This window comes from Silurus aristotelis, assembly GCF_946808225.1.
Source record: "Silurus aristotelis genome assembly, chromosome: 26".
Taxonomy (NCBI): domain Eukaryota; kingdom Metazoa; phylum Chordata; class Actinopteri; order Siluriformes; family Siluridae; genus Silurus; species Silurus aristotelis.
The window spans coordinates 7866870-7888360 of NC_139599.1; the positions used below are offsets into that span (position 1 = coordinate 7866870).

Sequence of the window (21491 nt, forward strand, 5' to 3'; positions counted from 1 at the left end):
ACAAATAAATGCAATGTACCCTGATTGAGATGGCATGCTATATCGCTCAGCACTTGTGATTTCAGAATAGGAGCAGCAAGATTCTGAGCTTTTATCCCTCCCATTCAGAGCTAAAACCTACTCTTAAAGAACTGCAAATTCTGGTATCCCTCCATAAACGAAGAACAAAAAAAGTCATGGTCAGCAGAATGTCATTGACAAGAATTCCATTTCAAGATTGAATACTGACAGCTTAGAAAGCAGCAAGCATATAGCTCTTAGTGCCAGAACCCTGGGACCAGTCAAACATATTGATCATGAGCCCTTTCCCTCTCAAAAGGTCACACATGAAACTTAGCATTCAAAACAATGTCGCATCAGAGAGAGGGTTCACTTTTAGAGTCTTCAAACCAAAAGAGTAACAAAGCATAGAAAATTGGGATTACAAAAAAAAAAAAAAACTTTTTTTGTAAGTTAATTTAATGACATAAGAAACAGGCACATAATATGTACATTTGAGTATACTACATAACTCTATATTCAACCTCAATCTCTTCAGATGTCATATTAGCTTTAGTTTTTAAAAACAATTTCGCTGTAAATGGGCAATAAAAGGTGTAAAAGGTAAAAAAAAAAAATAAAAATGTTAAAGTCAACACACCCAAGCACGGATTGACAGGAAATACCAGGGTGTAGTCAGGAAGACATGATTCCCCTAAAGTCAGCTGGAAATTCCACATATGTGCTCCTTATAACAGGTAAAATAGACTGGAATAGAAAAATAACCCATTTTGGTGCACTTCCAACTTGAAATAAACAATACTGTTAAAGGAAAAACACTATCCTCTGTTTTTTCAGGGTGCTATTAATTCAATGTCTAAGGCTAGCAGAAACTCTTTTATGCTGTCTTTTCAGCACGAGTCTTGTCATGCAAGTCCGGACATTATGTCTGCTTACCCTCCTCAGTGCCTACTTTTAGCTGCTTTTAAAAGTATAGAATTATATGTAAGGAAGTAAAGTAGATCCGGATAATGAATAGTGAGCTGAGCATACAAAGTGTGTACAAAAGCATCTCCCCAAAACCACTTTGACAAATTGTGTAATTATTGTGACCAGTCAATTCAAAGCAAAGGCTCAGGCGGAAAATGAGAAGCCAAGACGCACACAAAATTTGAAAGAATACAGGTCCTGTCCATTAACAATGCACTGAGGGTTACTTGGAAAGAGAACATTCTTTTAGGCTACTTAAGTCTTTAGATGTTGACACCTGTCGTGTTCCACCCACAGCATCACAAAGCTCTCCACCCTACATTTTACTCCACTTAGGAGGAAATGTGACATCAATCACACAGTACCTGGGACAGGTTAGTCACCTGTGGCGTCCATGCTATAGTAGGAATGAAGTTGTAACAAAGCATCAATATATTTTGTCATTTGGAAGAAATGTAGGAGAAACTTTCATAAAAGGAATTCAGATGTTTACTACATGAATGAAATAAAAAACAAAAGTCAGAAATGTCACAGAAATATTTTAAACTTTGACTTCCTTTTTGGTGAGGCAGCTGACCATATATTTATCTAATAGTATGTGTGTATATATATATATATATATAATACATATTAAAATTGCTGTAGTATAAGACACTTTGAAAGCCATCATTATTTACATTAAATAGACTATAATACAACTGTTACGTTAAAACATTATTATTAAAAAAACTACATTCCCCTTTACAGGGTTTTGTGAAGACACAAGAGAATGTTGATTTTAGCCGGTTTCATCTTTTACTGACCATTTATCCTGCTTTTGCAAAAGTACAGATAAGACTATATTTAAGATAAGTATCGATACTTTACATTTCACAACACAAACATTTCTATAGTGAGCCTATCTTCTGTATCCACTGGTGTGTATAAAGTGGATCCTCAATATGAGTAAATATTCCAGTGGATACAGTGGATGTTGAAATTTAAAATAATTAATCACATTTATCTTTTTTTTTTTTTTTGCAAAAATGTAAAACTTGGCACCATTCATGTCACAGCCCTATATCTGGGTCAGGTTTAGTCATCTTTGAAGGTATGTGCTAAATTTCCAAAATGAAATCTCTGCATAAGATAATACAAATATATGTAATCTATTATAAATATTGGAGTTTGTTTCTAAAAAAAAAAAAGAACCTCTACAGTTTCCCTCTGCAGGTATAGACAAGGTCTATAATAGTCATTCAACGAGCTATAAAAAAAGTATTTCTTTTTTTCTGATGTATACTATTTTTGGGTGATTCAGTGTGAATCTCTGTTCAGTGTGAATACTACACACACTTGGCCTGTTCAGCTTTCATGTAATTTAACACTGAGGTGAACAGAAGCTTCAGTTTTCTTCCTGCCATTTCAAAAAAGCCTCAAGCTGAAATTAGAGTCATTGTTAAAGATCTGTTCAGCATGACATAATTGAGCATCCAACTGTGTATCTTTTTTTGGTAGAAAATACACAGCTAAATATATCCATGTTTTGCTTAATAGCAAATATTCTTTGTGGGAACCTGAATGAGAAAAACCTAGAAGACTGCATCAATAATTAATATTTAAAAATAATAGATTCATTTAGTATGTACTTTTATATTTTATTCTAACTCAAGAATGAATCATTTACAGTGGATAGTAATATGCCACTGTCAAAACTGTATGTTTTTCTGATGAAACCAAGACAAATCTTGTAGGATTGAATGTTTTAATGTAACATAGTTTCCAACAAAATTCAAAACAAAAGAACAACCAGGTCACATAAATGTGCAAAACCTTTATTCTGCAGCATGTGACTGTGCTCAGAATGAACCGATCATATTCAAGTTCATGTTCAAAAGCGATAAAAGCTCATTTAAAAACAATAAATTGCAAATAAAAAAAAATGAAAGCAATAATTGCAAATAAAATTGTTTATGGCATGATCTTCTTGATGCCATTAGATAACTGAACCAGAAAAGGATGGGTTCCCTTTTGAGTCTGGTTCCTCTCAAGGTTTCTTTCTCATACCATCTCAGGGAGTTCTTTCTGGCTTGCTCATTCCGGTAAAAACCTATAAGGGTTAAACTTATAGACAATAATGGTGGAAGTATCATGTTATGGGACCGCTTCTCTTTAGCTAAGAATAAAATCAATAGTGGATAGCTCCATATATCAATTTATTTAGCACAAAACCTGTGGGGCTCCTCATAGAGTGCAGAAGATAAAAAAAACATTCCAGCATGATGAGAAGTCAAAAAAACACAACAAATCAAATGTAACAATGTAATAACTTTGCAAGAAAAAAATATCAACAATATGGAATTCCAGAGATCTAAATCTTATTGAAAATCTGTAAAATAATGTGAAGAACACTATTTAAGACCCCCTCACAATTTGATAGATCTGGCACAATCTGTCTTTGAAAAAGTATTAGTAAAGAGTTGTGTGAACTTATACAACCAGGTTATGTGTGCTATTTGTTAATAACATTTCTATGTGTCTATAACTTAAATTTGAAATATCATATTAAAGGTAAGAAAAGACATTATGACCTTGTTTTTATTTTATACATCACAAAAATGCATCACTTTTTATGTCCACTGTACATGATACAGATAATCATCATAATTGGAAACCTTTTAAGCATTTTGATTTAGATTCAAGCAATAAAGAAACTAATGTCATTTTGACAGCCTAGTCCATTAATGTTAAATAAATGATTAACACAAGACAATTTGGCGCTATTAGATCACACTGTCAAGCAAAGATCAAGAGTCGGAAACAGGAATAAAGTCAATTCAGCTTTATTTGCCTTGGTACACGAAACAGGAGCTGATGGTTCTTTGACACACACTCGATTGAAGTTATTGTGCCAGTCTTCCTCAAGATTTACATTTAGATCAGTTTGTCTGCTGATATAAGTATCAATATATACAGTATATGTATTTTGAAAAACAACCCTCTTTAATATGTATTCTGATCCTAAAGTTCAGGATATTTGAAGAATTTCTCTAATTCATCCATTCATTCACTATTCTGGCTTTTCATCAGAGGTGGAAAGTAACGAAGTACAAATACTTTGTTACTGTACTTAAGTACATTTTTCTGGTATCAGTACTTTACTTCACTATTAATTTTTTTTTTAACTCACCTTAAATTTGTCATTTGTAAAACATCATAATAAATTTGAGTTGTTTTCAAGGACAGCTGGAATAATCCTACAATCTGGGATGTGGCCTGGTGATGGCAAATAAATATATATTTGTATATATAATATAATTTTGCATTCACTTGAACTTAGAAACCCAAACCTGTTCCAGCATGGCAATGCCGCTATGCACAAAGTGAGCTCCTTGAAGATCTGGTTTACATGCTTTGGAGAGCAAGATCTTGAGTGGCCTTCTATAGAGCTCTGATCTCATCCCTACTGAACACCTTTGGGATGAATTGGAATGCTGACTGCACCCCAGGTCTCCTCACCTACATCAGGACCTGCCTTTCATAACATTCTTGTGGCTGATGAACACAAATATCCATAAGCACACTCCAAAAATCTAGTGGAACATCTTCCCAGAAGAGTGGAGGGAATTAGAAGAGCAAATTGGGACTAAATGTTGAATTCAATGCTCAAAAATTACATACCGTACTTATGACCAGGTGACCCAATACTTTTAGAAATATAGTATATATATAAAAAATGTCATCTTAGTCTTTTATCTGCTTGTATTCTATATGGCAGTTGTTCAGCCTGGATACATTCAGTTTTTTTATTAATACATTGATATAATGAGAGGTTCAGTTACCAGCATGACACTAAAACAGGTAGTAGTAACGGCTACTTTTTACTTAAGTACATGTCAGAGCCCAAACTTCTTTACTTTGACTTGAGTAAAAAAGTGTAGTCAGTACTTCAACTTTTACTGGAGTCTTTTAAAACATGAGTATCTGTACTTCTACTTAAGTAAACGATGTGTATACTTTTGCCACCTCTGCTTTTCATTCATTCTTAAGCCTGGATGTGTTCATTATTAATTGGGTGTTGTGACACTTAGTGACACACCTAACACATCCCAATAATACAAAAGACAACCTGCATATCCCACACATACAAAACACACTTTTTTTTTGCATTCAATAACACCTTTAAAGTGACAAAAAGAATTACGTTAAACTATTCAGGCTTTTAATTGAAAATTTGGTATCATTTCCCTATTTGAATGATATTTGGACTTGGATATCAGAGTACTTATTAGGACTCTTTTCATTTCATTTTTAAGTGGAAATCTATAGTGGTAATTTTGTGATTAAAATATTAGATTATAACCTCCACAATCATTCTTTATTGTGAGATTTTTTTTTTATCCTTAAACATAGTATGCTACATTACATTCTTCTAAAAAAAAAAAGCAAAAAAAAATTCATCTGAGATATTCATGTTTTCATATTGTAGGACAACGTGCTTTCAATTAGACATTTTAATTTGTATCATATAAAAAGTCATTATTTTACATAATTAATATTTTAGCTACACACTTAGTTGAGAGGTTAACAGCTCTAAGTAGAACCAATTGACCATAAAAGCACTCTTACTGAGAGTTGATTTAGTGTTCTTCTGAGAAACAAGAACGCATGATGATATTGCATGAGGTCATTAACTGCTGAACAGTGCTCAAGAGACCGACCCAACAGATCTGATCAATGTAAGATTGCTAAGTGACCCAGTTTACTAAACAGTGTATTTATTTGAATAGAAGATATGTAAATTATTATTTAAATAAATTATTTAGCTAATAAAAATGTAATGTTTCATATCTTTATTGTTGATGTCTAATTATCATCATGAATTGTGGAACAAATTTAACAACAAAACAAAATGTATAAAGACGAAATGTTTATCCTTCACGTCAAGTTCAAGACAGTATCTCATCTGTTAAGAGTCTATGAGTCTACGATTCACTACAGAACCAAACATAATCACTTTAAAATTACACGTCATATTTGTAGCCATGAAGTAATTACTTTTTTATCTGGATCTTTGCAAACAAGGAATTTTAGGTAGCAGGGGCTTCAGTGTTGTAGTAAAGCATAGTATGTATCATAGATCAGCAAAGCAGCATTTCCTTTTATGGTTTTTAAAAATTAACTGTCAATGTATAACGGTTATACTGTAAATGTTTATGTAAAGCAATGTCCAGTATATGCAGTATATATGGATTGAATATGCATATAGGGCATGGATCCTATGTTATAAACTGGTTTGGGTTTTTCCAAATATTTTTCTTGAGGATCATTAAAAATGGAATTGAAAGTAGAGCTTATAATTAAATCTGACAGTGAGTTTTCTCTCAGCCCTCAAGGAGTAAGACATTTTTCTTCTTCCTTCCATTTTTCTTTTTGCAAATGTTGATCCTGCACCATACATTAATCCCTTCATTGTTTGACAGTTTCTTACACCTTCAGATCTTTCACAAGCTACAGTTGCACACAGACTTCTGGCAATATTCATCTGATTCTATGGCAACCTTACACTACTTCTCATATTCCTCTCTACTACCGTTCATTACACTTGACTCGGCACCTGTGATTATACACCCGTCTGGCTTTTATGTCATGTAAAATGGTTTTAAACAGAGGCTGATTCACTATCTAAGCCTATGCTTCTAATTTCCACAGTAATCTCTCTTCTTCAACTCTTTTTGGACATGGTGTTTTGCTACAATAACAGCTGGAGGAGAAATGCCTCAAGTTAGAGCCATGCCAAAACCTCTTTCTGTGACAAACGGCTTCCCTCTTTGTGGAACAGAACACCACTTCTGTGTGTGCTGGCCAGTTTGGCTTGGACAGTGATCACCAAGTGCTTTTATTCAGTGTTCATAATATACACAAAACATTTATCTTGTTTCTTTGCCATATTTCCTTTTCTTTTCTTTTAATTTTACCTTCATATTACTTTTCTTGTTGACAGTTTTCTGTCTAATTCTGTTCCAGTTTCTATCCCAAACTGTATGTCAAACTACATTTACTAAGTGGTGGAAGCAGGTGTGCAGTGTGCATGAACTTTAATGTTTGCTTAAAAGCCTTAGAGATTACATATCTGGAAAAGAAGGACATATTCTGTATGCTGGATACAGAAAAAGGGACTTGATTTCAATATTTATTTTGCAGAAGTTGTGTTTACCTGACCTGGGCCATAAGTCCTGTTGCCATTCAAGATGTTATCAAAATTGTGGAAACTGCAGAATTTCAAAATGCGGTTAAGGGATATGCAAGTAAAATAAATGAGATATACATATGTGTGCTAACTAATGTTTGATGTAGCTGACATCACATGTACCATAAGGTCGGATTTTCTACTGCATGCAAAAGAGCAAATTATTATAAGTTGAAATGCTTATACAAGTAAATATTAAGACATATTTAAGGACCCCTTTACTGAAAATCACACCTCAATAATGATAAAACTATCATGAATGGACATTTGGTGTCATCCGGATGATGATGAGTTCCCTTTTGAGTCTGTTTCCTCCTCTTACCATCTCAGGGAGCTTTTTCTTGCCACTGCTGCCACTGGCTTGTTCATTGAGGATAAACTTATGGGCACTAAACAATTAACATATAATTGTATATTTTACAACCTTTTTATTTCTATAAAGCTGCTTTGGTGAAAATGTCTATTATTAATAGTGCTATACAAATAAAATTTAATTGAATTGATTTGAATTGAATAGTCAATTTTCAGTAATAAAGATTAACAGTAAATTGGATTCGCTTTTTAACTAGCATTATAGAGCAAAAGTTAACAGCCACATTACCTAATGCTCTGGATTGTCACTAGACCCATAAATCAGGGGGACTTTTCAAAGCAATGTAACACTTAAAAGATTTCCAATGACTCAATTAATCGAAGCAGTTCACCCAAGCTATACAGCCACTGTTTAAATCTGTCCACTTGGACATTTTGCATGTGGCATGCATTCTTCTACATGCACTGGGGTCATGCAGTTGGCCCGTGAACCCTGACCTTTCAGCTGACTCCGGCAAATTGATACAGCAGGGAACTGTTGTATAAAAAGCGAACAGAACACAGGGCACAAATTATTGGTGTCTGACAGATGAATGTAGGCTTTGGAATGGGAAGCTACAGACTAAGTCACAGTTTTGCAGTATTGCATTACATAGCTGTGTATTCGTGATATTATGTATCATATACATTTACAAACATTTGGTCATTACACTACCAAGCATGCCCAGCACATTTTCTCAATGGTTACATAGTTTCTCTTTTTTCCCCTACCTACCAAAAACAGTGTCTTCTAGGTAAGTTTTTGAATTTGCTATAAGTACAGCTGTGAGTTATAAGGAGTATGTGAATAATCTTGCTAAAGTAATATATAATAAATGCTTCTGATCATAATATCTGTAATTTGTAATGTATGTGTTACAGCCATTAAACCATATGTCATTCAATAAACCAACAATTGTAGTGTCAGAAATCAATTCACAGTGGCTTCTTGTAGAAATCCATATAAATTAAACAAACAAAAAAAAGCCAACCACTAAAAACAGATGCCTCATGCTGGTAAGCACCAATCCCCTGGATGTGGTGTAGTGTCAGAGAGCATTTTCATAAACAAGTCAGCTCTTTGAATTCATTCTTTTTAATGAATATTGGAGAACAACTCTCATATATAAGCTTTCTTTTTGTCTGCCATGTTTGCAGTGTAATTGAATGAAAATGCTTCAGTGGATCATTTCAACGGCTGAGCAGTTCATTAGCATTAGTGCTCACGCATGAATTTGACTCTCAGTTGTGTGCATGATGCAGCACGACACGAAGGATCCTCGGCACTGATGCTTGTTGAAGATCCACTGTATGTAGTCAAGTGCATTAGTTGTCAGGATAAACGGAAGTGAAGCATAAAGAAAAAAAGCACGATAATGTTGGATGTGGTTGCCCAGTGGTTAAAGTATTGATTGGAAGGTCATGAGTTCAAATCCCAGTACTTCCAAGATGCCTCTGCTGGGACCTTGAGCAAGACTCTTAACCTTAAACTTATCAAATGTATAAATAAGATAAATGTGCATTGCTCTGCATATGGATGTCTGCCAAATTCTGTAATGACCACTAACATTAATGCAGGTTTGCATTACATTATATGTACGAAAGTATTAAAACACCTCACTGTTCCAGCCATATGTGGTTCTCTCCAAAATATTACCACAAGGTTGAAGGCACACAATTATATAGGACATCCTTTGATGCAGTAACATTAAATTTTCTATTCAAAACTAAAACACAAAACAAACTTCAAGAAGATATGATTTACATAGGTTGGAGTGTAAGATTTTGTGTAGCCTGCTATAGAGCTCTGACCTTAACCCAATTGAACACCCTTTGGGATGAATTGGAATGCTGACTGTACCCCAAGCCTCCTCTCCATACATCAGTAACATCAGTACTTTACTAATGTCCTTTGTGTCTGAATGAGCAAAAGCTTCACAAACACACTGCAAAACCTAGTGTCCCATTGTCCCAGAAGAGTGTAGCTTATTATAACAGCAAATGGGGACTAAATGTGAAATGGGATGTTCAAAAAGCACATACCAATTTTAGGGTATACCAATATCCACAAACTTTTGTCCATATAGCATATGTGTCAGTGTGTATTTTTAGTGTCTTGCTGATTAAATGCAATGTAATGTTAATTTGCTGATTAGACAGTAGAGTATGTGCCATGGAACAATTTCAACCATAGAACAACAATCACCAGTGAAAATATTGCATGCTTTTTCCATTTAGAGGAAGGAATGGCAATGAATCATTTTGGAGCCATTCGATCTAGCTCATGTAGTTGACCAGAGGAAAAATATATTCCCATGCCTACCCTTGTTACACTGAAATGATAGACAGGTGAACGTAAACTCAGTCAATCTGAAGGTAATCTGTTAAATACCATACATTCATTAAAGAGAAGATAAAAATGCATCCGTTTTAAAGCAGACACTGTGTGTGCAGCTCGGAAATGCCCCAAGAATGCAGTACAACTCTATTTACTCTACCTTACTGAGTTTAAGGTGCAAGAGGAATATAAACACTGCTGATGGTGCCACAGGGGCTATCATAGTTACACACCTGCCTGTGTGTAAGCATGTGTGCATATGCTTAATATGTGTGTCTGAATTTTTTATCTCATATTGCAAACCATGTGTGCTTGTTTTTCATAGGTATGCACCTGGCTGTGAGCATCTAAACATAGTTATGTGATAAATGGAAGGAGTGAGACAAGAAAATTGGCACGTCATGAGCATGATCTTTCTAATTCAATCTTAATTTTCCCACCTGATCGTCTCACTGGTTCAACATCCATATCTCTTACTTTCTTCCTATTTCATTCAGGGTGTTTGGGCATTCAGGGAATCTTTGCATTCTAATAGGTATGCTCCACCAGTACCTTTCTATCTCCGCAGATCTGTTTTTCACAGCTGCAGCAGGCATGATGGTGTTTGAGGGACAGATCATGCTGGAAAAGCGGAAAAAGGAGACAGACAGATTTGAAGCTTGTAGGCTGATTTATCTTAAGTAATCTAGAAGGCAGATTTATTCATTGCTAGAGACTCAAAGCACTTTGTATGTTGCTCTGGACAAGGGCGTCTGCTAAATGTCGCAAATGTATATGTAAATGAAGGAGCCAGATGGTGGGGTAGCACCAAAGAAGCAGAAAAAGAGAAAGAGTAATGGGATAAACTCATCAGCAAATGAACATCTTCTGTAGGATTGAATGGGCAACTTCAGGCTGTCAATTTAACACATCTTTCTTCTACCTGTAAAGGATTTATAAAGACGATTTGCACTCCAATAGCATTACATTCATAAGGTTTTTTTATACGATTTTTTTTTTAAGTATATCAAACTGCTATTAAAATTAATTTACACAAGACCAGTGGAAAGATTTGCTCTTCAAAGCAAAACTATGACCTAAAAATGATACACAGACAGAAATCTTATCCTCACATATTGTAACAAATAGTCCAGTGTGGTCTAAGAAGGCGATATCAGTGTCCAAGCATCCAAGAGAGTAATTGACACATCATTCAGTAAAGCTCTACAATTTTCTTCCATTCGCCAAGGCATGCTAATGGCCAGGTTTGAGTTACAGTGCTTATCTTCGGGCTGCTGGAGTGCTAACAGAGCCGATTCTCTGATTTCTATACACTCACAATGCCCTTTACATTGCAGCTAGGGGTAGTTTACTGCCAACTGAAAAAGACCTGATTAATTCAGGGGTCTTTTATTACTTTTAAGAGAAAAAAAATCCACCCTGAATGACTTGTACAGTGACCACCAAGTCTGGTTCCAAATAATGCCCCCCCCCCCCCAACAGTTTCACTTTTGAAAGTAATTTCTTTCATCACCCACAATGCCATTTGACTGCTAATATATGCATCTGTATGCTCAAAAAATAAGAATACAAGCTTCCACTGTTAATGCTAATACCACCTTCCTTTATACCATCAACCTAATCAAACTCATCATAGTGTAGACCACTATCTCTTTAAGCCAGTTCTCTTCTCTAACTTGGCTCATTTCTAATGTAGCTGCTCCGCATTCTGGACTCCAACATTTGCTTTCTCCACTACTATGTTGGATTTCTCATTAATATGACTTCTGGCAGTGCTGGAAAAAATGTGAGCTAGAAAATAAACTCCTGCTCTTCTGTTTTTAGGAGCCAACAGTGAAACCTGGCCATTATCCCCTATATTTGAGATTGTTAAATTTTTTTCTTTTTCCAATTAAAGATCATTGGAAGTGCTCCTGCAAAGTCAGAATGCGACATCAGTGCTACACACAACCTCTAACTTCTCACATGCATAACAAACAACAACCCCAGTAGACTCAGACTGCTGTTCTGGTATTAAAGGAGGAACCATGCATCTATGATTTAATCGTTGGTAGCTTTGCAAATGTCAAGCTGGTTTCTTCAAACAGAGTCCTACATTTTTATGGGGTTCTTTGCAATAATTCACAGAGGTTATATGCCAGTGGTATATGGTCAGGAAATTAGCAAAAAATAAACAAATACTGTAGTGTATATTAGCTGTATTATTCTGGGTTCCATTTATGAGCAATCCAGAAGATATATCTTTTTTTTTTATTTTGTAGTCTCCGACTATTTTGTTCAGATTTTACATCAAACATTTGTATCATTATCCTGTTTTTATCTTTGTGCACAGGACTTTATAAGTGAATTTCTCTGTGTCTGAAAAAGAAATGGTGCAAATAGTGGCATAGGAAACATCAGGAGTCCTGCTATTGCTGTATTGCTAATCAATTATTTGTTTTTAAGTCCATCAAAAACTTAATTTTTGCAATTTTGGGATTGTCCCAGATGATGTCTCATACTTTCCATCGAATGTTAATTTAAAAAATGTTACAAATTTCTGTTAAATCCTGCTTGAAAACGAATCACAATGCATGCTATCAAAGTAATAGTTACCATAAATAACCCACTTTTAGCCAAACATGGTAAAATTTCTTTACATTTTCTTAGCACTTGCTGCAAATGAAGAAGCCTTGAGAAACTAAATGAGTTTATACAGGTTCTGGAAATAATTAATCTTTGCTACACTACCTATGACAAATAAAATATTAAAAAAACACTTATGACGTGTCAATGGACAGGTTTTTTGTTTTTTTTTATTATCTTAAACCTATGATGAAAAATTTAAATCCTAATCTTTAATTTTCAGGGTAAAGTGGCTCACTAAATAAACTGATGAGAATAAAACTAATGTAAATCATGTTTAGGCTTCCACAGGCAACTGACCTCAACCTAAGTGAACACGTATGGAACATTTTAGACAAGTGATATTAGTGTCCTCTACCACCAGGAAAATAGTCCTAAAATTGTTCATTGCTCCAATACAAGCCCAGAAACATGCAAAGACAAATTTGTTCTGGCGGCTTGTGGCGATTCGACGTTACACAGTTTATGTTGGGTTTTTCTTTTAATTTGTCATCTCTCCGAATGCCCTTTCTCAGGTGGAACACCTTGAATTGCATCCCTTGTGCTAATTAGATTTTTCTGGCAGCAAAGGACTGATATATACAGCTCTGGTTTGTGTTGTTAGCACCACATATAATCTGAACAAGTTTAGCAAACCATATGCTAAGAAACATTTCCTATGTTGGTAATAATCCACAGCAAAGGGAAATATTTCTATCATTACTGACCAACAGCCTTAAAATGTCAAGCTTCAGTATACTCTGGATATGAAGAGGGCCACTGTTCTTAATAATAGCTCAGAGCCAAAAAAAATCAGATTTAGCAAATGGAAACATGAGGCCTTGGTTATGGGTCATTAAATATAATTCAAACAGTCATGGCCATAAAAAATCACATTGGTTCTGTAAAGCATAAAAGATTTCTTATGATGGGGATCATTTAATGTTAGTTCCAAGGCGAAATACATTTTAGCATCTCGATTCAGTTCCATTGCAGAATGAGGATACACTGTCACCTGGCTGCAATCAGCAGTACTGCAACTATAATGTAGTCTTCGATTGACAAGAAAGCAACTAAGTCTAGCTTCAAACACTAATTATCAAGCCCAAATGTGTGGCATGCACAGGGTTCGTACTGTTTTTATCAATGTACCTCTTTCCCAAGCTTTCGTTAACTTTAAGGAAAGGATTCAGAGCAGAATTTAATTTAGCATGTGCAGTAAGGAGTTTATATCAGTGCCAAAATTGTGCATAAGAAATATATAGAAGTTTTTAAACCAAATGTCCAGTGATAAAAGTTATAGTGTGACAGATTATTCATGCAGCATTATACTATACTTTTAGTCTGCATTTGCCGGTAAAAGTGTATCTTCTTCCTCCTCCTCTTCTTCTTCCTCCTCCTTCCCTCCACCTCTACAATTCAATTCATTTTTATTTGTTTGGCGCTTTTAACAATAAGCATTGTCTTAAAGCAGCTTTACACAGATAATGTGGTGATAAAAATTAACAAAATGTTCTTAATAAGCGCAAGTTTGTCCCTGATTAGCAAGCCGGTGGCGACTGTGGCAAGGAAAAACTCCTCGAGATGGCATAAGAAAGAAACCTTGAGGGGAACCAGATTTAAGAGGGAACCCATCCTCATCTGGGTGGCACAGAATGTCTATTTATTGCAGAGATACAATGTTGCGGGGTACAGTGATGGTGATCAGAACCAAACTGTAGTTCTGAGTCAGTGTAGCAGACTGTTGACATTAACTACAGTCCAAATCCATCCTCAAAGCTCCCGTTCTTACTTGGAATTGCATGGAACCGCCCAAGGAATTGATGAAAAACCGTCCACAGCTGCACAGTGTGGCCTCCAATCGAAGAGGACACTATCCAGAGGTGGAGGGAAACTCTACATCTGCCTCTTTCAAACCAACTACCTGCATGTCTTACCTCACCACATTTGTAAACCTCCTCCTTGGGCTTCCTCTTTTCCTCCTTCCTGATGGCTCCATCCTCAGCATTCTTCTACTGATATACCCCATGTCCCTCCTTTGCACATGTCCAAACCATCTCAATCTCACCTCCTTAACCTTGTCTCCAAAACATCCTACATGCGCTCTCTCTCTAATAAACTTATTTCTAATCCTGTCCATCGTCGTTATTTTCAACAAAATCCTCAACATCTTCAGCTCTGCTACCTCCAGCTCCACCTCCTGTCTTTTACTCAATGCCACTGTCTCTAAACCGTACAACATGGCAGGTCTCACAGTTTTCATCTGTAGTATTACTACAGATACTGCTGTTCACACATGGTCATGGTGTGACTGATCAACTTAATTCCCCTGTAGTTACTGCAGGTCTGCACATCACCCTTATTCTTAAAAACCGGTACCAGCAAACTCCTCCTCCATTCCTCAGGCATCATTTCACCTTCCAAAATCCTGTTAAACAATCTGGTTAAAACTACACTGCCATCTCTCCTAAACATCTCCTTGCTTCTACTGGTGTATCATCTGGTCCTACCGACTTTCCACTCTTCATCCTATTAATAGCTGCTCTTACTTCCTCCTTACTAATCCTATCCACTTCCTGCTTCACCTTCTCTACACAATCCAACCTTCTCTCTCATGTTCCTCATTCATCAGCTGCTCAAAATACTCCCTTCACCTTCTCAACACACTCTCCTCTCTAGTCAACACATTTTCATCTCCATCCTTAATTGCTGTAACTTGTAGAACATCCTTCCCAGCTGTCTCTCTGCCTGGCCAATCAGTATCAATCCTTTTCTCCATTATTAGTGTCCAACTTCTCATACAGCTCCTTATATGCCTTTTCCTTGGTTTTTGCAACATCCCTCTTCACCTGCTGCCGCATCTACTTGTAATCCTGCCTACTTTTCTCATCTCAACTTCTTTCTCCTTATGCTTTCCTGCACTTTATCATTCCACCACGTCTCTTTGTCTTCCTTTCTATTTCCAGATGTCACACCAAGTACCTTTCTAGCTGTCTCCCTCATCATTTATGCAGTAGTTGCCCAATCATCCAGCACCTCCTAACCACCACCGAGCCCGTCTGACCTCTTCCCTGAATCTCACACTAGTCTTCCTCCTTCAGTTTCCACTATATTCTTCTTCTTTCAGTCTTCACTCTCCTATTTTTCTTTATCCCAAAGCCATCCTACAGACCACCATCCAATGCTGTCCGACTACACTGTTCCCTGCCAACAACTTAGTCTCCAACCTCCTTTAGGTTGCATCTTCTACACAGAACATAGTCCACCTACGTGCACCTTCCTCCACTCCTATACGTCACCCTATAATCCTCCTTCTTCTTAAAATATGTTCACCACTGCCATTTCCATCATTTCAGCAAAATCAACCACTATCTGTTCTTCTACATTACATCTTCTACCAACTGTTCCTCTCTTTAAAGCCATTCCTACCCCTCACCTCTGTTCCCTTCATCAACATGCCCAATAAAGTCTGCCCCAATCACCTATCTTTCTCGGAGATGAAGGAGAAAGAAAAATTCTTTTTGTGAGTTAGATGAAGTGGTAGAAGGTGTACCTAGGAATAAAATATTAGTGATTGGAGCATACTTTAATGGGGCAGACTTTAAACACCTTCATTTAAAACCTGCATGTTGTGTTCACCTGTGTTATCTTTTTACTAAGAGTTACATAGTTTAATGATCTGAAACATTAAGTCTGACAAACATGCAAAAAAAAAAAAATCAGGACCACTTACACCACTGTAAGTGTATATAAAGGTAAGGCAGGCCCAATTAAAAATTGGTAAAAAAAAAAAAAAAAAAAAAAAAAAAAAAAATCAATCAATCAATCTCTAGCACTGAATGGCAAAACTAGAAAATCTATTTAAACAGTGGTTTGACATCCCCACCTGTGAATACAGATGCAAATATGGATAAGTGAGTGTAAGTGAACAATTCGGACATTTTTAAATCATCTTTTATTGAAAAGTAATACCATATGTGGCACCAATCCAGTTCATACAATGCTAAAAAGTAAATAACAAAAACCTAAAATGGCAAACAGTATGGATTTATTTCAACGAAAAAGTTGTAATGTGCATAACTCCATGGAAAGAGGAAAAGCGCTTCACAGCATGCATGAACATGACAGGAATGTGTCAGAGAAAGGCCTTCCTCTCAGCCTTCCTTAAGACGTTTTCATTTGACTTGATTCTGAAATAAAATAACAGACATGATTTATATTTTTAGATAAATACAATCTTTATAAAAATTTATTTATATATAAATACATTTTATATAGATTCACAGCATGAGACAATGCTTCCCTGCTCAACTAAAGGTATTAATATGACAGACCTTGGTCTTCACAGGGTTGGGAGTTGTGATGTTTCACATTATTAACAGTTTTACATTTCATTTGCCATTTCAACTCAATGACAAGAACCACTGAAGTATGTTTTTTCTCCACTCATGTCAATAACACCACTGATTTATGAGAAATCATTTATATATGTGATGCATTCTTTTCCCAGTTTACACCTACTACAAACCTCACCTAATCTCATGTGGCTGGCAGGAAATTAAGATGTTAATCATCATTGATAAATGTATTGTTTAGCTGAAATATGGCTTGAATATGCAACTTAAAAACATTCCCTCTAGAGAAGTTTCCCCCTTGAAAGTCTCATTTTCCCTGATACTCAGACTGCCACAATCCACAATCCTACTACAAATAGGCTTTTATAATGTCACAAGAGTATTTATTTAAAAAAAATAAAATAAATGATAATAATAATAATTCAAGAAGGACTCACGTGTTTCATTAAACATGAAGGCGTCCTGGTACTCCTTCAAGTACTGTGCGGAGCGTGCCCCATCCAAGAAGAGCGAGTAGACACGTTTAATGTCCTCCACTTGGACCTCAGTACCCTGAAGAGGACATAAGTGAATTTACTTTTGCACAATGTTAACATGGCATTACATGTTTTCATGGCACTAATATTGGGGTGTACATTCTGTTGGAATTTGCTACATGAACAATCACAAAAATTTGCAGAAATATTGAAGGTTAAGGAATAGTGTATATTATTGTGCATGTCTGTTACCCTGCGTTTGCGGCACACCAGGCCTGCGGTGCTGATGAGCTGAATGGCGTAACGGAGCGATGTCTCTTGCCCGATACGAGTCAACACCGTATGAGCTTCCTCACTCAACTCCACATCCTCTTCCTCACACCTGATTTGGGAATCAAACAGAAAAAAAAATTATGATTTCACATTGCTTTATCTGCCACTTTGCACTACTTTAGGTTTGGAATAGTGCAGTGTGGGCCTGGGTCTTTAATGTCAGCATTGTTTTACTTGAGCAAGTGTGATAAAGGTGCAGAAAAATTTGAAATGTATGCTCTTAATAAAAACTCTCGTCGACCATAGTTTAATTAAAAGCACCAGTCTTTGTTCCTGATTAAATGTGTTAATGAAATGCACACTAACGTGTTGATACTGTAACTGTGGCTTAACAAAATAACTTCGCAAAAATATAGTTTTGTTTGTTAACGTTGCAGACTATAGATTTTACCCCATCAATATTATGAAGTTGAGTCAAAAAAAACCAGATCTTATTTTGTTTGTGTAGCACAAATCGACACAATCTTTATTTCACTCAATATATATGTGAATTGGATTGAATATCATTTATATAGGCATTTCGACAATGTTACAAAGCAATATCTGAATTCAGAAAATAAATGTAACGATTTGCTAAAAGGGCCCAGCACGGCAGCTTGGTAGTGCGAGGATATGAACTCACGTCCTTCAATACAGAATTCCAACCTCTTCGCCACTTAGCTACCACTGGATCTGGATATTTTAAATGTATTCATAATAAGCAAGGTGATGGAGGGAAGAAAAAACTCCCTGAGTGCAAGCTTTGATTAGGAACTAGGGCTGAAATGATATAATTAATTATATATCAAATGTATATATGCTAATCAGCTATATGCTAATTGCTTTACTTTTTTAAGTTTTGAGCAACTTGTGTATGTGTGAAGTCATTTAAATAAAACTATATAATAATATTTTTAAGTTTATTTTATCAAAAGGAAGTCACAAAATGTTTAATGATGGAGACTTTAGTGCTAAACTGCAAAGCATCTGCAGCCTAAAGCTATCTAATAAACATCCACATTTATCATTACTGTTTTGAGAGAAATAACTCAAAATAAGGCCATTTTATTGTGTGTAAATGTTGCATGGGGTGATACTTATGCATGGTATGAAATATAGTACCGTAATTTTCAGACTATAAAGCGCACCCATATATAAGCCGCTATTTGACAAAGATTTTTATTTTAAACATAAATAAGCCGCACCTGTCTATAAGCCGCAGGTGTCTACACTGAAACTAATGAACTTTACACAGGCTTTAATGAAAGACAGTGTCTGTAACACGGTGTAACGGGTGAAATATGTTTTTGCTCCTTTATGAGCAGAGCGGCATTTTGGGAATAGCATGCCCCTGCATTTTTCCAGAATTACTGCATGTGTGCAAGACGGAGGAATATGTCCTTATTATTTTCTGATGCGCATTTCTAAGTTTCTTTGACTAACCTGTAACGCTGTTGCCAAGAAAACTAAAAAAAAAGCACAAGTTTTGGAAACCTGTCTGTGCTTATATGATTTCTGTTGCAACTGGAGTTAGCGAGCTATCTCTTCACCCAGACTCAACGCGTTACAACAGCTTGTATCTAAACAGTAACCTACCAAGAAAGTCATGGTTCACTGTCTTCCTCCTTCCTTTCACAACTATTTCTCTCGAGAGTTTATCTTTTGGCATCGTCGTGCATTTAAAAAAAAACCTTTCTCCCAGATGCCATGCAACTCAGAACATAGGTGAGGTGCGTTTTTTTGTTTCCGTTCGGAAATTTCATTGGTCTAATGTTATGGGGTTCAGATTTTTGGCTTGAAGTTTGTGAAACCGGGAAAACCCCAGGAAAAATTCATAAATAAGCCGCTTCGTTGTTTAAGCCGCAGGGTTCAAAACGTGTAGAAAAAGTAGCGGCTTATAGTCCGAAAAATACGGTACTTTATACATTATAAAATATTTTATGCTCAATCTCTTGCATTCAGAATGTACCTTTATAGAAAACTACTTATAAATGTGCATGTTTAAAAATGACCTGCTTTCTATACTAATACAACAGTAAATAAAATTTTAAAACTCTAATAATCTGACATTCTGGTGTCCAGTGACTTGAATGCATGGATTTTTTTTTTTTCTAGGAATCACAATACTCCGTATTGGCATCAAAATCTAAATGTTTGAATAGTTCTGTCTGTGGTGTTACGCAGCTGTAACCAACCCCTCACCGAATCTTGAGGATCTGCCTGGTCTCTTTCTCAGTGTAGGGAGACGTGGCGATGATTTGTAGGCGGTCCAGCAAGTCTATAGGAATGCCATGAGGACTCTGGTAGTTGGTGCCTCGGATTCTGCAGAAGAGAAGCAGAAGACATAATGAGCCCAGTAATAAACACTTGTGAAGTGTGTGTGTGCACGTGCGCATGTACACACCTGGTGATGCCTCGGTTAGTAGCCATGATAAGGACGGGCGAAAGATCGCTCTCTAAGGCTCGGTTTAGGAAGGAGAAACACTCAATGTCCAACATGTGGACTTCATCTATAAAGAGGACCTGGATGGTTGAAGAAAAAAAAAATTAAACAATTAAAACTAAAAGCCATGTGACAGATTTGTTACATCCAAGGCTGTGGGAACAGCAAAACCATAACCTACACTGACACTGATTTTGGCCACTTAGATCATCATCAATTCCCGTTGCGTTTACATCAATCTAACTTGAAAATGTATCATTAATAGAGGATAACAGTGGAGGATTTGGCTGTCTATATAGTGAGGTAGCAGACCTGAAACATCCGAAGCAACATTTCTGTACATGCAAAATGAGGCACACTGAGCAACAGCTCAAGAGTTTGAAAAGAAGTAAAAACACCAGGGACACATACCAAAGATGATGTGGCAGAATAAAGTGCTTATAAATATAGTGGTTGGTAATTTTAGAAGCATCGTCACTCAGTATCTGTTCATAGTGTGAATAGCTTATAATAAAAAAACATGAATTGGATTTGGGTCAAGTGCAGCATCTGAGGTTGAAAGTAAAGTGTATCCAAGAAGCCCGACTTACCCCAGGTATGATCTCTGCCTTCCCCTCCTCTCTCCACTCAGATACTTTGGCATTGATCTGCTCGCGCACCTCCGATTTAATCTCTCCTGTGTCTCCTGCAGAGCAGATAAGCTAGATCAGAGCGAATTCAGCAGTAAATTCAAAGTAGGAAAACAATTCCCATAAATGCCTTTTTTCCAACGAGAAATAAAAATGTAGATGCCCAAAGCTTGCTTAGGGGTTCAATAAACAAATCCATTATACTTAATTCCAAATGCATTTTTCTTCTTCCAAAACCAAACAAAGTTGTTCATCTTTGCATCAGTGTCTTTTAAATAATTCTAAACCTATTCTATATTGATAGAATCACTCTTTTAAATCTCAAACAAAACACAACACATTACTAGGTCCAAACAATTCTTATGACTGACATCCAGCACACAGGCAAACGTGCGGTTGCACAATGTGGTGGGAATGCCTGTAGTTCAGAATGTCTTTTCAGCAGGTATATATGGAGACAGACCTGAGAACAGGGCCAGGAATCCCTGAGTGCGGCTGTTAATCACATCGATCTCGTGCAGCGAGACTGTATGAACCACCTCTTTGCGCTTCTGGAGCTCCCCCTCTGGACACTGCACAAACTGCGTCTGAAATTCAAAAAGATAAAACAAACTTTGCCTTATTCCGTGTCCACATAAACGCATTATGTGGATAAAACACCTGCCATTTCCAGGCATATGTGCTTCTTCCACAAAACACAACATTGTACAGGATGCCTTTCGATGCAGCAGTTGTACATTTTCCCTTTACTTTAACTAGGAGTCCCAAACCTGTTCCACCTGTGT

General features: G+C 36.3%; 1 protein-coding gene across 2 annotated transcripts in view; it reads right to left on the bottom strand.

The window, feature by feature from the left end:
- Positions 1-16429: 16429 nt before the first annotated feature.
- The window catches only part of LOC310720827 (ruvB-like 2), a 37602-nt gene continuing 32540 nt past the window's right edge, over positions 16430-21491 (bottom strand). For both annotated transcript variants that reach the window (XM_083531937.1, XM_083531936.1), the window contains exons 9-15: positions 21170-21293; positions 20668-20762; positions 20039-20157; positions 19837-19956; positions 17575-17704; positions 17284-17398; positions 16430-16681 (exon numbers count right to left, since the gene is read on the bottom strand). In XM_083531937.1, the coding sequence (XP_083388063.1) occupies positions 16656-16681; positions 17284-17398; positions 17575-17704; positions 19837-19956; positions 20039-20157; positions 20668-20762; positions 21170-21293 (729 nt within the window). In that variant the 3' untranslated portion in view covers positions 16430-16655. The remainder of the gene's footprint in view (positions 16682-17283; positions 17399-17574; positions 17705-19836; positions 19957-20038; positions 20158-20667; positions 20763-21169; positions 21294-21491) is intronic.